At 49.0% G+C, this 17,146-nt stretch overlaps 1 protein-coding gene across 1 annotated transcript; it reads right to left on the reverse strand.

Annotated features, from left to right (window-relative positions):
* Nucleotides 1-9,482: 9,482 nt before the first annotated feature.
* On the reverse strand, nucleotides 9,483-16,864 carry LOC119374334 (innexin inx2). Its single transcript, XM_037644410.2, has 2 exons — nucleotides 15,029-16,864; nucleotides 9,483-12,820 (listed from the first exon to the last, which is right to left on the reverse strand). The coding sequence occupies exons 1-2, from the start codon at nucleotides 15,952-15,954 to the stop codon at nucleotides 12,595-12,597; spliced, it is 1,152 nt and encodes a 383-aa protein (XP_037500338.1). The 5' UTR covers nucleotides 15,955-16,864; the 3' UTR covers nucleotides 9,483-12,594.
* Between the last annotated feature and the right edge of the window lie 282 nt (nucleotides 16,865-17,146).

A 17,146-nucleotide genomic window follows, 5' to 3' on the forward strand; every position in this document is an offset into this window, starting at 1 on the left:
ACGCTCGAAGCGGCCGAAGCGGCGCTAGCGACGCTTCCGTGCTTTTCTCTCTTTTTCTTTCTCGTCCACTTCCTTTCTGGCGCTGCTAGATATAAGCGCTAAATACTGCAGTAAATAGCTTTCACCGTTAGTTGTGGCGTATGTACGGCGCGTCATGCGTCAGTTTCCTTTAGTGCATAGCATTTCATTCGGAAAACGCGATCGACGCGATGCTCCAATGTGGCGGAAAATTCAAACTGTACTTTCGCTGGCATGCAAGTTTTTCGGTTGCGGAACTCAATAAAGAGAGCGACATTTGCGCACAGTATTTTACATGGTGTCTAATTTCGTGTCATCAGCCCCTTAACGAGGCCAAATAAAGTAGCTGAAGTCCACGCCGGGAACATCCCCCCCCCCCCCTACAATGAAGGGAGACTTTAAGCCCTGGTGGATGTGCCTCAAGGCGTTGTCCAAACTTTCTTTTAGGGGGTGGGACGGGGGTAGCGGTCCAACACCCCTTTTGTGTACATGTAAAAATTTTGGGGAGTTCACACCGCCAAACCAACCCCTGGCTGCGCCAGTGGTTTGCGGGCTCTTTTTTTTTTTTTCTAGTTGACGGTGCAACGACACGAGAGCTCTTTTTCCCCAAGTATTGTCTGCCACTGGCGTAGCTAGGGTGGGAGGTAGGGGAGTGTTCAAACCCCTCTGAAATCTTTCAGTTTTGTATGAGTTTTGTATACACACACACACAAGGGCGTCCGCAGAACTTTTTGCAGGGGGGTGCATCCACCGGGAGGGGGGGGGGGGGGGGTGGATTCACTGCCGTGACATGGCCGGCAAAATTAGCCAATAGTGTACAATAACGCGCAAAGTTGGCTGGCAATCCTGAAGACTGTTTCACACGGATTTGCGGACCCTGAGTGTGCTAACCAACGTGTGTGTATATTGGTATACAGCATAGAAACATATTATCCCAAATTCCAAAGGAGGGCAGCCCCCCCCCCCCCCGCCCTTGCAACCCCTCCTGACGCCTATGCGCGCACATACAAACACATGCACGAACGTACATGCATACATGTATAGCTGAAACCCCCACCCGGAAAAAACTTCTGGCTACGCCACTGCTGTAGTTGCATTTCCAATTACCGGCATTCTTGCAAGGAAGTCGGTTGTAGCAGCTTCAGCCGCTTACTAAAGAGGGGGAAAGGTCGGGTTTGTGTTCGGATAGCCTAAAGAATATTGAAAACGCCTACACTGCGGCATTTCCTCCTCAAAGGCGGATGCACACAAGCCGTGCACCAATAAGCGCGCCCTCCCGACTGACGTCACGAGCCGGACGGCCAGTGACCCCGCCTTCGGAGAACATTGCCGAGTGCACGGCGCGGGACTATTTCTTGAGCCGCGGAAGCGACCGGCTGCCGCGCTTCGGTCGTCTTGGCCATAGAGTTTCCTAAAATTAACTAGAGGGGACTCTGGCGCTGCGATCGTTCAGCTACCATGGGAATGATGGGTAGTACTATAGTAGTACACAAATTTGCCTAGTCTTCGTGCTTACGGCTTCAAACGTACTTGTAGCTTTGTTTATTGCTATGTTTTGGATTTCTTTCGGATAAAAGAATGGATCGCTGTGAACTTCGTGACCAGATTTGAATTGCTGAGTCTAAAGAAGTTAAAGTAGCGAAGTGAAACTGCTGACTTTTGCTGAAGTTCGTTTTTCGACAAAGCGGATGCAGCCAACGAGGAGCCAAACGGAGCCGAAAGTACGAAGTTTAGGCAAATTTGTGTACTACCCATCATTCCCATGCTAGCTGAAGCGTCATGCGTTGCAGCTCCCATAGACACTAGCGCCAGAGTTCCCTCTAGTAAGTATTGTAGGAAACTCTATGGTCTTGGCGGGGCCTCTCCGTACATCTACTCGCATCGTGGACACTGATCTCCACTAGGAGGAGCTGGATGGCGCATCGAGCACGCGGGCGTGAAGCCACCGGAAGCCGCCGTTTTTGTCCCGGAAAAGAGCTTTTCTCTTCTTTTTTCAAAGAAATACCTGCTTGTAGCTCAGTAAACTGTACGAATCGACCGGAAAAGTTGTCAGGGAAGACATTTCACGCGTAAGTACCTCAAAGTTGCATTACTTTTTACGCATTTTGTTCGTTGCAGCACTCCGCCGTATTCGTACGGTGCCGGCACGGCGTCTGTCATCTTTCGTGTAGCGTTCGTCGGCGTCTAAAGCGACGCGTAATCGCAGAGTTTGAAAAAATAAAAAATAAAAACGATCATAACAACAGCTGCCACCCGAGAATATTTGAATTGCGCGACTGAGACGCACAGAAGACGCCGGCTTCCGGGACAAAAAGGGCACCTTCCGGTGGCTTCACAAGCGCCCGCCTCGCAGAGCGGGGATGCGCCGTCCAGCCTTTTTAATGGAGGTCAGTGATCGTGGAACGCGAAGAGGAACGCTACGCGCGTCGTGTCTTCCCTCTAGACTGGCCTTTAATTCTCACAGGGCGAGCGGGGAACGCGGTCGACGGGCGCGCGAGTGGGGGGGGGGGCGTAGGAGAGGAGAGGAGGGGGAGGAGAATGCGCATGCGCAGTAAGGGTCGTCACGCCGCACAACACCACCGGATTGAACTCGGCCATAAGATGCTTCGCATCTAAAAACTGTACTAAGGAGCATGAAACATGAGGCAAGCTGCCCACACACGCGGTCACACACAAGAAAGACACGAGAAAGCACACGAAATTGTTGTTAGTTTGTGGGCTGATGCTGACGCTTGCTTGCGCCAACCCACTAATGGACGGGACTATTGCTTCCATCACACTTCATCGGACCATCACACTTCACCGGAAGCATCAACGGAGTCAAGCGGAGTCAACCGAAGCAAGCGCTGCACTGAACGCACGCAGCGCTCTACCCGCTTTATATTCACACTTGAAGGAGATGTGACTAGAGGAGGAGAGTAGCGCATGCGCCGCGAGAGCAGAAGCGAGAACGCAGGAGAAGCGCAAGCAGGTGGTAGGAGAGAAGTGGAGAGAGTAACGCACAGCTGTTGGAGAGAGGGAAGGAGGAGAGTTGCGCATGCGTAGTGTGAGTGCGGACGCCGACGCCGCGGGATCTAAAAAAATCACAGCATATCCACGGAGTGAATGATGATAAGTGGGCGAAGCTGCGGAGGTTCATCGGTAAACCGTGAATCTTCCGTGAATTCTGCCCAGTACATCATCACCGACGTGAGATCGGGCGCATTTATACTAAAGGTTCGATGAGTTATGACGACTTGCAGCTCACTTTAATTTTACATGTACGCTGTGAATTTTCATTGTTTAGAAAACCATTGCTTTAGAAAACATCTGGCGTCTTTCGTTAAGCAGCTGGCGTCTTTTCGTTTTGCTTTAGAAACATCTGGCGTTCTTTCGTGAGAGCGACTCCATTGAACTTATACCGAAAACGGATTCGCACCAAGTCATGTTAATTTATTGTGCATATGCTGTTTACCGAACAATCCCTTCCCCACCTATTCCCAAACTGCGGCCGAGCGCCTTCCTCTCCTACGAAATAAAGGTTCAATTCATTCATTCGTTTTGCTTTTAGAAAACATCTGGCGTCTTTCGTTGGTTTATTTCATCAATCAACGGCGTTTCGAACAAAATTTTATTGTTTAATCACGCACAGGAGAAATCTCACCAGGCACTACCTTGGAGGTAATCAATGGCTACTAATGGGAATGAGAGACAGAAGAAGTCGGCTTTTAGCTAACACTTACACTTCTACTTCTACTAACGTTTCCTACTGGAACATGCCAATGGCTGCTAATGGGGAATGAGAGACAGAGGAATTCGGCTTTTAGTTAACGCGCACGCTGCGAATTTTTTTTTTTTTTTTTGTTCAACAACGCACAGGAAAAATCTCCCACCGGCACCACCTTGGAGGTCAAGATCTGGTACTAGCGTTACGACTGGTTACGCACTACTACGACTACGAGGGACGAACGGGTGCCGCTTTGAGGAGCTTCGCCCCTAAAAGGCTACCCAAAAGCGCATAGCGCGCGCACACCAAGGAGGACTGGCGCACACCGACAATGCCTTGACACCGATAACACCGATTAACTTCTTCAAGGGGCCAGCCACTACAGTTGCCAGCCTACCCCGCTTCAATATCACTATCATCATCATTCGTCGTCGCGCGGCGTGGCTAGCCACCATAGCTACCATAGCGACCATAGCACCATAGCGTGGCGCGGCGCCGGCAGCGCCGGCGCGGCGCAGGCACCGTGCTCGCCGTGCTCGCGAGCAGTCGGCGGGTCGGCGTTCGGAACCAGTCGCCATTCGGTGCTCGAACTCGAGTGCTTCCCTTCGGTATCCTGGAGGCATACCTCTGACCTCTTTCAACCGGACACGTGACAAAGCTGCTGCAAGAATGCCAACAAGAGTGACTCTCTACGGATATGAAGTTAGCCAATCGAGTGCTCGAATCGCGGCACGTATTGCCAGCTGGTGTCGCGGCCACTCGCGCACCCAGCGCGAACTTTGTCATTGGTCTATAAGGTTCTCCTACGGGGATGACCGCGTGCAAACGGTAGACTTTGTTCGTGATGAACATGGCAACCTGACTGCGAAGACAAGGATCAACTGCCGTGCGTATTCCAAGCGATTCGAGAGGTCTGCAGTCCACCGGGTGAGAAGCACCGAACCTTTCAAATAACGGGGGTTCTATAGAGTGAGTCACTGGAAATAGAGTGGTACCTTCTTAATTGGCAGTTTTAGAATAGCGTACGGTAAGTTAGCGTTAGAGTTTGCGGCCCGCTATTTCCATCACTTAACGGCAGCCAACGCCTCATATAAATATAGGAGGCGTTGCGGGAGCCCGCAAGCGGTTAGCGTGCGCAGTTACGCGAAAAGCCAACGCAAAGCTTTGCGTACGCTATTCTAAAACTGCTTATCATGTAGCGGTGACAATGTGGACGACGTTTACTTCATTGCTCTGACCTGCACCCAGTAAGCAAGTCAACCCCTACGAGGTTGTCGAAGAATTGGATCGTCGTCATCGGCCGGTCTTAGCCCACGAGCGTTTCCGACGGAACGCGGCAAGCAGAGAAGTGCGGACGCGCCGCGCGTTCCCGTAATAAGCTCTGGATCCGCTGGATCCGGACAAGCACGGACGCGTCACGCGTTTCAGGCAATTTGTTAACGTTTATGATTGCGGCAGTACCGTAGCAACAAAGAAGGCAGCAAATAGCCGCAGCTAGGCGGACTCAGTGGGCGGACTCCGACAGCAGCGAAAAGATATGTCAGCCGTAATATGCGTGTTGCCGATCGCGCGTGCCGATAGCTACCACCTAGGAAACATTACATCAGATGCTGACTGAGGCTGGATGAGGACGAAACCCGCAAGCCTTGGAGTTTCTCGCCCTGACGGATAAGCGTTCTCTACAGAAGTAACAAGACTGGGCGCGCGGTTCGTCTGTTTTAAATTCAGCACATTCTCACTCGATGCAGACGTTACAGCGACACTGTTTATTTCGGGTAACTTGGTTAGCCGCACCGTGTGTGTTTTAACAGTTTGGTCGCCCTTAGTGACAGGCGGGGCGCCGGCGCCTTGTATATCTCTTGTAGCTCTGCTCGACAAGGGCGTCCGCAGAAATTTTCCCAGGGGGGGTGCATCCATGGGGGGGAGGGAGGGGGGGAGAGTTCACTACCGTGACTTGACCGACAAGGTTAGTCAATAATATGTAATAACGTGCAAAGTTGGCTGGCAATCCTGAAGACCGTTTCACACGGATATGCGGACCTTTTGTGTGCTAACGAACGTGTGCAGCTTATTGCTACTGCATAGAAATATATTATCTGAAACTCCAGAGGGGGGCAGCCGCCCCCCCCCCCTTGCACCCCCCTCCGGACGCCCATGCTTCTCGAGCTTGTTGTCTTAGTATTTGCGGCTAGTAGTTGGCGTGTCATTTGACTGACCTAGGAGGGGGGGGGGCGCAAAATCTGCCTCGTACATCGACTTATGGCATCTTCGGCTGAGCCGCACTGGCACCGTGGCGGTGGAAGGGAAGTTACGTCAAACACCGCCCGAGTTTCAGGCCCCGCTACGGCCCAGACGAACGTGTGAGCCAGGGAACTCGAATCTGCGACAGCAGCGCCGTCTGCGAGGCGCGCACAGCAGTCGAAATTCAGCAGACGACATTTTGCAACGGCGGATTTGCACTGGAATTGAGAGCGCGAACGACGGAAAACCAGACGATTAGAGACGCTTGCGAGACGCTGTGCGTCCAGCGTGAACTCGCCTGCTCTACACGCGCTTTTACTGCGTCAGTTTTGCACAAACTCGACGAAGGTTGGTAGTTTCTGCATCGTCTTTGCTCTCCGGTGAAATCCCGACAGCAAAAGTAGCCTTGTGTGAGCGCGGCCGGACGATTTACAGCGCACGCATGTTTTACCTCCAGTCAGGCCGTGTTCTGCTGCAGCGCCAGCTGTAAATTGCGCCTGCATTGATGGAACGACGCAGCGTCGTCTGCCAGCGCGCGCTGAACGACGGGATTGCACCACGCTCCACCGTCGATCTCCGCGGTGGCGCGGTGGCGTGCACTCGTGTCGTGGCCGGCCCAGCCGAACATGCGGCACCGCACGCGTGGTGCCCAGACGAACGTACGGCACCGCACGAGTGCGCAGAATACGCCACGAGTGCCGCCAGCCGAAGATGCCATTAGTAGGTGAGGGGGGGGGGGGGGGGGCGCTGCGATGATGGGGAACCCTGCGCACGCCTATGCCGCCGACCGTTCACTTCCGGCTCTATATACATTTGTTTACAACCTAAGAAAAAATGTGAGCTCCGCCCACAACCATCGCTTTGACTCCCATAGAAAATTTGCATAAATGCTCCATCCAATAGCGTTTACACATTTTCGTGGCCTCAAGCACGTTTATATTTCCCACTTCCAGAAGTACTTGGGTTTAAGGCAGTAATGACGAACGTTCAGCTTCCTAACATGCGTAGCGTTTACATTAGCCGAGAAAAAAGTACTTACGTTCCCAGCAGGAACTATGAAACACGACCGTCCTTCACAGGTGAAGAGTGGGCACGCCGCCACACTGTGTGTGGAGCTTATATTTTTCTTAGGTTGTAACCGAGTATAATGAACAGCTTATTTGGAAGCCTCCGTCCTTTCGTACCATGAAGGAATCCTGATAGCGAAATTTTCGTTTGCGACATTTATAGCTTTGCAGATTTTTGTCTCGTAACCCTGAAGTTGAATAGTAATTGTTATAACGTATCGCATAATTAATGCTAGCATCGTCAATTATGACCTGTTCCGGCTTCTCTTCAAAACTCCCTCGTAATCATAAGCCCCACCTATCCGGCCTCTCACGTCTTATGATCCACCTACCCGTCACGTTTTCCCCACCTATCCGGCTTGTCACGTTTACGGCTACGGTAACCCGTTATTACGCTAACACAAAGACGTGTGAGGACAAACTAAAATTACCTAATGTCCTCGCAGGTTCGCGTGACGATGCGAAGCACTTCGCAAATGCCAGCAAGCTTGCCTAATTCGGCAACTAAATCACTGAGAAAAACGATAGAATGTGGGCTCGCTGCCGAGCAGCTCTGCAGGCTTGGGCGGTGCTGCGGATCACTGCTCACTGCACGTCAGTGTAAGTGGTACGACGCCATCAAAATTTTCGTTACGCTTCATACACAGTGCCGTCAGTGTAAGTCGCGCTAGCGGTGGGTGTCGATCGCGAGAACGAGATAGGCACAGTTTGGAAGCAAAGCAAAATATATTTGGAGCGTTTGCTCTCTCTGCCACATCGTGCGGAACGTGTTAAGAACAAGCCTACAGCATGCCTTTTACAGCCTCAATAGTGGTTGTCAAACCACCACCCCCCCCTTTTTTTTCTGGCATCTTTTTTTTTTGCCAACCTCTTTTTTGGTATCTACCTCGAATTTTCGGGTGCACAGCACTCGGCGTAGTGGCTGTAAAAGTTCGGATATTGTGGTGGGTACAACAGACTCGTCTTCTGTCTTTTCAACAGGCAAAAACAAGATCATCCGAGGCTGTGTGTTGTGTCAAGAAACGGGAAGGGGCATTGAAATTGAAGCAGCTCTTCAGGCTGCCGAAGGTGCGTTCGGGAACGAGTTCCCAAGAGAAAGCACGATGCAATGGATGGCCGCATTCAGATACGGACACAAAGGCGCCATGACTGTTGAATTTGTGATCGACGGCAGTAAACACCTTGTTGGTAAAGGGACATGGACAACAAAGGATCATCTACGATTGATCAAGGCACGGAGCTACAAATGCGTAAGTATTGAACAGCTATAAATTAAATAAGGCATCTACTTTATTTCAGAGGAAAGAGAGTAGTTCTATGTTAATGTTATCAAAGACGACAGCAAAGAAATAAGATGAGCGGAAAGCACCGTCATGATAGGCTGGTAGAAATATCCCTTCGCAGATCGTGTGCGCAGTAAGAGAAAGAAAATATAATAATGAGCGGACGGGGAAAGCGTTCGTGAGAGGCTCCCACTGAATGCAACCACGTGAGCAACAGTGCAAATGTCAACAGCTGACTGAATGCGAATTATGGGAACGCCGCGGAGAAAAGCAGTTTCACGCACGGCCGTTGAATCCTGCGGTTACGGCTTTTGTCCAGAAGAGTGAATGTACCAATGTGGAAGCGGTGGCGACATTATTCCGGTAGAGTCAAGTAGAGGGCCTTAGAACGACAAGTTAAACAGTCATAGCGAAAGCAAGATACTAATAGTTATCTTCAGCTAGACGCATGGTTTTCAGTCTAGTGTTATCCAAGTTAACAAGCACGGTGTCACAAGGGCACAAACAAGCCTTGAGCAGAAGTGTGTCTGCATGACTGTAAGACACTTGGCTTCGCATGACACAGTGCAGGCAGCAAGAATAGTGCGTAAGCTATTCGTTTAAGTGGGCTAAGGACTGGCGCTGTTGTTCTTTTATAATTGTGCTTATTGCGTATAAAGAGCCATACAGCACAGTACAGGTGCAGTAGCCCACTGGAATAAAAATACTTCAAAAAATGTGCGGGGTTTAAGACATAAGGTTGTTTCAATATGTCATGTTTGACACAACGAGACCACCCGTACAGCATGCCATATACGCACTTAATAAATATAGCTTCCAACAATTGCGTCATTTTTAGCACTACGAAAACTTCTACTGAAAAAAGAATGTTTACCTTCTCTTTTTACAGTTCCGTCTAAAGCTAAGCAAGAAGTTCGCAACAATAAAAATTGGGAACCGGATGGCAGACCTTTGCAACATGGGTCGTTACAAGACTATTGACAGAAACTGTCAAGAAGGGCTAAAGGTTCTCTGCAAGAAGCTGGGAGTACGCATGCCAAGGTCTTTGTACACGCTGCGCGAGGTGCTCAATCGTGCCGGAGAAGACTAAGAACAGCATCTTTTTTCCTTAGTTTTCTTTTACCGTGTAACTTTGGACAAAACTAGAGAACAGTTTTCTAAGTAAAATATTTTTGAAGCAACAACTTTTATTCAAGTTTCTAAATATTTGTGGTTTGACATACTTGAGAACTTCCCACTGTAATGTGCAAACCGCATCCAAGTTGACAAAATAAACTGCACTAAAGTACCACTTTTTATTAAATGAGTTTTAGAACTAGACGTATCGGAAGGTAACAAAAAAAGTCAGTTTCGCCGCAAGGGCGAAGCAATGAATGCGATAGCAAGAAAAGCGGCCCGTGATGGACGCGCTGCTATGCTGCAGAAATATCTGCCCCCCGGCAGCAATACCGCGCGAGCAGACAGCGAAAGGGCAATGTTTTCCCTGCGCAAATACTAGAAGAAGCGAGCGAGCTGGCCGACGACTTTTAAATGTGCCCGTTGCGCTCCTCGCGCCAACTCGCTGGTAATAAAGAAACGCTTATAAGCGCCTGCCGTCTCCGAGTCCTGCCAGCGGTAAAGGGTCTGTACCATTAGCTACCTGAAGGATCTGCGCTTTGTGGCGTAGTGGTTAGCGCCACGCGCTGCGGAGAGAGGTCGCTGGTTCGATTCCGCGTTTCGTAAGCATTTTTCTGAATTTTTCTTTGGACTTTTGTGTATATATATATATATATATACGGTGCATGACGGCGGCGGAAAAAACCAGCCGAGACTGTCCATATATAATTGCTATTGCAATAAAAGCACATAAACACTGCTGAAAAAATGTACAGGAGGAGTGAACAGGGCTCATACTGGTTTCGAAGCCCAAATTCAAGGATTTTCAATGATTCCTATAGAAGGTTTTTGGAGGATGCAAAGCAGCATCACAAGTATCAATTTTCTGCTCTAACAATGTTTCGAAAACAATACGAGCAGCTTTATGCATTTGAAATACAAAAATGGGATGGATGCAAAGCAGCATCACAAGTATCAATTTTCTGCTCTAACAATGTTTCCAAAACAATACGGGCAGCTTTATGCATTTGAAATACAAAAACGGGGATTCTGCCAAATGAGAACCTAGAGACAATGAAGCCAAGGAAAGTATAAAGGACATAATTTGTGGGCTTTAACTGCAAAGTAGTAATATGACATAAATGGAAAGGAATTAAAGTGGATGCAAAATCAACTTGCTGATTATAGGGACCCTTGAGATAATGCGTCCGATACTCTACTTGATCACATTAGCTCTACTGTGCACAAAGTTCACAGCATTAATGCAGCTGCTGGTACATCTTTTATATTAGATAAGTAATCTTGTTCAGTTCCCCCATCTCACTTTTTCAGTCATTGGGAAACTGTTTAGCTTTATGAAGGTGATGTACGACGCTTCTACTTTCTACTAAACAACAATATGGTAATGACCGCTTCAAAATTTTATCCCCAATTTTTACAATTTGATCGTTGAATACATTTTTGACTGCATGCATGCAATCATCATGCTTCTCCTGTTTTGGGCTTTGATAAGGATTGAGTCAAATGCGAATTGGACTTATGCCAGTAGAGCAAGCAACTTAGCAAATATCCTCTACGTATAAAGTCAAGGTTTTTGCATACACAAAAGAGCAATAAGCACTACGTGGGAGCCAATCACTAAGCCTGAGCAGCAATGCCATCAGCTTTAGTCAGAAGTACTTGCTTTCTAGCGCAAAGCATCAACTCTTTTTTCGATTTTGCCTGCATTAGCACAGTGGACGTTTGTTGAGCTGGAAGATCTATGACACGCAGAGAGCTAGCTATAGAAGAGGAGAAATTAGCATAAGCGCTGGAAGTGAATTCGAGTCCCAAGGAGCCAAATCGAGAGAAAGGGGGAGAAGGCGGACCGACAGTAGGTGGATAGAAAAGCGGCGCGTCGTCTGCTACGGTACCTCCGGTTCGAGTCCTCGCTCTTCGCTGCTTCAAGGTGCCTGCTGTTCAGTGTAATCAGAGTTTGTTACCGGTTGTCGAGTAATCGATTGTGTTCCTGAATTCTTTTGCGAATGGATACAAGGTATTTCGCAGTTTATAGAACAAAGCGATAAGTAGACATGGGCAAACACGGGGGAACGGTGAGAGGCGGGTCTCGAGCGCCGCATGCGAGTGTAGATATACGGTTATGCTTCAAAACACGCAGTTTGAAGAAATAGCTTGATTTAGTATTTTCGAGCACAAATGGTGCCTACCTCAGAATCCCTCACACATATGAGCAAACGTGTGTCAACATACGTACGTTCCCAAATCACTTAAATACTTCAGACAAAAGTACACGTACTCTGCCCGATCAAGTACGCGGATACAGTATACTTGCATTGCATATACTGCATTGCCTACTTTTTGACAAATTTATAAAAAGAACTGCTCATGGAACAAAACGGTCGCTCAGTTACTGATATCGTACGACGTAAAACTACCGAAGTCGCTTTTGAAGCAACGAGTTGCATGGTACGGTGCCTCTAATAATTAATTCAGGCGGGAAGTGCCAATACCTTTTAGTGGAAAGACAAAGGTATGTTGAGTGCGCAGCATTTCGCATGCATTGAAACACAGTGCCCGAGTGCGCGACGGAACGACATCTCACGTAAAGGAAGATCCAAAGGCCCAAAAGAAAAACCAGAAAACTGCGAGAGTTAATTGTTCACTTTTAAAATTTTTTAGCTTACATGGATATTATATGACATAATTTCCACTAATTTAACACAAAAATGCAGAAAAAAGAACAAGAGCATGGAAACACGGCAAGCCCTTCCAATTGGCTATTTGCATAATTTCCACTAAAATGAAACAAACAATTGTACTAACAGCCATGAACTGTCATGACCACCTCCCCACATTTCCTATATTCCTTCTCTCTCTCTCTATAATGAAGCTAGGGAATCATTCATAAGTTTTAACTGTGGTGTAATAATTACGACGTAAATGGAAAGGAATTAAAGTGGACGAAAAGACTACTTGACCTCGGTGTAGGGACCGAATCTGCAACCTTCGGATAGCGCGTCCGATGCTCTACCGATCGAGCTACGGTGGCAGTCGTGGTTTGCTCCACTTTTTTGGGTATTTGTGTAATCCTGGGAGTGTTAGCCAGCGCCGCTCGCAGCCATGACGGCGAGTGTGGAACACTCTTTTTTTTGTGTGGAAGTGTGCAACACTCTCCCCGACTCGCTCAAACGTCCTGCACTGGCACCAAGCCGTATTTCATCTTCTCGGTGTCCCCGGCGGGCAAGGTGCGTTGGTTGGGCTCTTCCCGTAGATGGTCAGCCAGCTCCGCGATGATCTGCGCGAAGGTGCGCGCCTCCATATTCTGACCCATCAAGTAGAGGAGGAACCAGTCGCCCAGGGAGCCGCTGTCCAGGACTTGGCGAAGGTCTTCCGCCGGGACCATGTGGAACCTGGAGCAGTGGAGTTGCCATAATGAAATATATATAGCTTATGGATATATGCATATACAGTCGCACCCGCGTATATTAACTCGCTAAAAAAACGGGAATCAGTTCGATATATCGTATAGTTCGATATAAAATTCCTAAATAATTTGCCGTATTTTGGACGCGAATTTTGGTCGCAAGTTGGCTTCCCATAACTGCTACACAATAATGCAAGAAAAGCGGCGGCTTAGGGCAACGCGCGGTATTTTTTATTGTTATTTTTGCGTGGTCTGTAGTTGGTGGTGTTGGTTATATGCAGGGGCGGGTTGTAGGCGAGAAAATGCGGTGTATATGAGGCCTTTCTAATCGCACCGCTCACTCTCGCAAATGCATGCGGGAAAGTCCCCTTCCGTGAGAAAAAGCCAACTTTTTCTGAGGGAAAGCCAACTCCTCGGGGCGTTCAGCACTGCCCGATGTTCGGTGTATCAAGTGTTCCGGCTGTTTTTTCAACAGAACTTTTTGTTGGGCTAGTTGGTGCATGTTAGCGGAATAAGGCACCAACGAGACGAACACAAGAGGTGACGCGGACGGACGGCTACTGACAACTGATTTTTATTCTAGGGCGCTAGATGTATAGCGCGATAGCGTTGAGCGCACGTCCGAAGAGAAACCCGTCTGTGGCAAAATTAGAAAGAAATCACCGCATTTTTAACTCATTTATTTCCGGAAAACTTCGCTAAATCTGGTTTGGTGCTATGATAGTTTCGTTAATTCGAGTTGATGAAAACACTGAACCCTATGGGCACCTTCTGGGTAATGGGGATATGTTCGTTAGATCGGGAAATTCGTAAAATCGGGTTTCGTTAGGTCGAGATTCAAGTGTAGTCGCTTACAGCCAAGGAGGTTTCGTAAACCTCGTTGGTAACAGCGTAATTTATATATAAGCTCTGCCTACAGCCACAGTCGTCCCACGCATAAAGAGTTTCCATAGTTGTATTTAGATCAAGTGATGAACGAGTTAGAGTAATCTGTGTGCTTTGTATTGGCAAAGCAGTAAGCCGTCCCGGCACAGATTCTCCAAACAGTAACAATTTTTCATAATATAGAACCATATACAAGGTGTTCCAGCTAACTTGCGCCAAGTATGCTTTTTAATTTCGCGCACCCCAAAGAAAATGGAATAGAATGGAAAGATTGAAAAAAATAATAATAAACAGGGCAGCTAACTTAGCATAGATGAAATAATCCGACGTTGCTGAACAAAAGTTACCTTTCTACTGAATATCTTCCGTTAGAGTTACTATTTTAAAGGTTAATTAGGCAATAATTGTTTATTACCCAGCTTATCTGATCGGCGGTTATGTTACCATGGATGAAATATTCCGACGTTTCAGATGAAGTGGTAGAACTGTTGCATTGAGAATTTTTCGCTAGTTGCTAATTAAAAAGTTAATTAAGCAAAGCAAATTTGTTAATTAGCCCGCTTGACAGATTGGAAAAAATATCCTGACGTGCTGCGTATGGCTTAGAACAATACTGGACCACGCAATTGAACAGGCGTAGCGCATGTGTTTGTTTTTGTAATTATAGGCGCAAGTGCATGCCAAAAACAGCTACAGAAAGCAAGGCCATGTTTAACGGCGATCGATAAAGTTGAACTCACAGTGAATTCAGAACTTCTTCGTCTGTACTCATTTTTGCACTCCGTACGGTTTTTCTCCTTTTTACTTTTTTTTTTTAAGCGAAGCTTCCATGAGTTACACAGGCGGCGGCGGCAGCGTCGAGATATTTCGCGAAAAACCCGGCGCGAGCGAGTGTACAGAGATGCGGTTATGTACAAATAGTGCGCCCCCGAAGGTGCACCGCGGTCACATGCGTATCGCCGTTTGCGATAACCGATGCTCTATCAATCGCGGGCTTGTCGGCGATAAGCCGTTTCTGATATGCAAATCTCATCTTTTATCGAGGTTACTTTTAATTTCACGTTGTGACATTTCATCGTTGCTTTCCATTGTTTCACGCATGGTCGTCGTTGTCGCCTGTAGCAACAGAAGTGTTGAGCTGCCAAGCATGTCGGTGAAGCCCAATTCCCGGCATGGAGGAAGGAAAAAGTTAAGAGGGAGCATTGCGTAATGCGAAAGAAGGAAAGAAAAATAATAGGTCAGGCCAAGCTTCGCTTGCCTTCATTTTCCAGATAGGGGAAGGGCTCCCAATTTTTTAACTTTAACTCACCTGTAGTGAAGAGCCCGCGACCTCAAGGCCCTACTGGAGGCCAGCAACACCCGCTGCACGAGCAGGGCCCCTGTGAGCGCCGCCAGTAGAACGAACCAGAACCAGAGAAACACGTAGATCTTCTCGTTGACGATGTTGAGCGGCAGCACGCACACGGCGTCGTGGGTCTCCACGTTGCCCGACGAGCCGAACTTGTGGAAGTGGCACTTGGCCACCCGGGGAAACACCCGCACCATGGGGTCCACCCTGTCTTCGTCGCTGGACACGAAGCTCAGGACCTCGACGCCGTACGTGAGGAACTCGCCGTCGAGGAAGACGTCGATGAAGAACAGCTGGCACACCACGTTGAACAGCGCCAGGGCCTCGCACGCGAAGTACTTCCAGGCGTACAGGTCCTGGGAGCCGAGGTTCGACAGCAGGTGCCGGACCAGAAGGTCCGTCCTCTGCCGCTTGGCGTCCGGTTCGAGTACCACGTGGTATTCGAGACTCTGTACGAGCGTCTTGAGCCTGCCGCCTTCCCAGGCCTTCCAGAGCCAACGGGGAACGTAGAAGAACAGGGCCTGGAGGAAGAGTACGAGGCACACCCACTGGTAGTACTTGTGGTACTTGACGTCGTCGCGGTCCGTGAAGTCGGCCCCGTTGCCGACGCCCGGATAGACTATGCGCTTGCCGTCGGCGTTGGCGAACAGACTCTTGACGCTGTACGTCGCGTGGATCCAGCAGTAGACGTTGATGACCCCTGCCGGGACGCCCGAGGACCTGTCGCACTCGATCGGATCGCCGACGTACTGCTTGGTGGTGACCAGGACGGCGAACGCTACCAGCACGAGCACGGTGAATTGGTGGTGGAGCCGAAAGACGAAGCAGTCGATGCTGAGTCTACGGATGCTGAAAAGCTTCTTGAGGTTGCCCAGCACGTGCAGCATGGTTGCTTGCGGTTTGTCCTGACGTGCAGTTAAACTTGGAAGACGTCCGAAACGGTGGTTACGTCAGCTGTCTGCGAGGTGCTAAGCGCGGTATGGTTGTCTATGCAATGTTCGTTCAGGGAAAGACTATATTCTCGAATCGATGACTACGCGTGTGATTTTGTCATTGTGTCTGCACCGTCACATTTCGTGTTCAGAAGAACAACAAAGGTCCGCGACAGTTCTGGCAAAAGACGACCGCCGCTGGACGCACTACGATCACACACACACGTGGTCCTAAAGTTCACCGAGTTGAATCACTGGCAGAAGGTATAGGAAACACTACGAAAAACAGCAATACGAGAAAAACCGTCGTTGAAACCTTCACGAAGCTGTTCGAGTTCAAAATCAAAGCGTCTGAGTAACGAAGCAGGAGCCCAACATCATGACCGCTGAAGATCCTACGCTGCCTGCCTCAAGCAATCGAAGCGACTGCGCAAATGATTGAAGAGCACAAGCCCGTCGTATGTGTCACCTAAGCGACAAAGCAGAGCCCGTGGTTTTGAGAATATGAACTTCAGACGAAGCGAAGCTGCAGGTCCTCACAGGGTCATCTGGCCGGCCAGGTCAAGGGAAATCGAAAGTCTGACCTTGCCGGAGTTCTCGATCTCGGCTCATTTCGACAACTTCGATCCGGGTTCTTGATCTTTGCGCAGTACTAGCACGTGGCGTGGAAGAACAGCACCGTTTCTGTGGCTGCAGAGCTGGCAGGTTCGCAGCGGCACCGGGGTCGTTGGTCCCGTTTCTAAACGTTCCGCAAGAACGGTTCTCCCCCGCAAAGCTGGCTTAGGTGTACTGCTGTTGGCGCAGCCGCAGTCTAATATGACTAAGTATTCGCGCTCTGCGGGCTTATCCCGGCGCCCGCCCTTGCCACCACACAGCGCCAGCTGTGGCGAGTCTGAGCCCTTCGTAATGCATGGCGCTGCACCTGTGAGAACAACGCTGCACGCGACGACTGTTTTCTGTTCACGGTCGGGGCGAACCGACATCGATGTACCGTATCTATCCGTGCAAGACTCGCACTTGTGTGTTTTTAACAACGACGCGGCGACCTTTGAAAGTTGAGGATGTAAATGTGCACAACAACTACGCATCTACGTTTAACTTCATCGGTTTTAAGGGTGTCTTGTCGAGCAGTGCATGGATTTCATTT

The sequence above is a fragment of the Rhipicephalus sanguineus genome, chromosome 11 (genome assembly GCF_013339695.2).
Source record: "Rhipicephalus sanguineus isolate Rsan-2018 chromosome 11, BIME_Rsan_1.4, whole genome shotgun sequence".
NCBI classification, from domain to species: domain Eukaryota; kingdom Metazoa; phylum Arthropoda; class Arachnida; order Ixodida; family Ixodidae; genus Rhipicephalus; species Rhipicephalus sanguineus.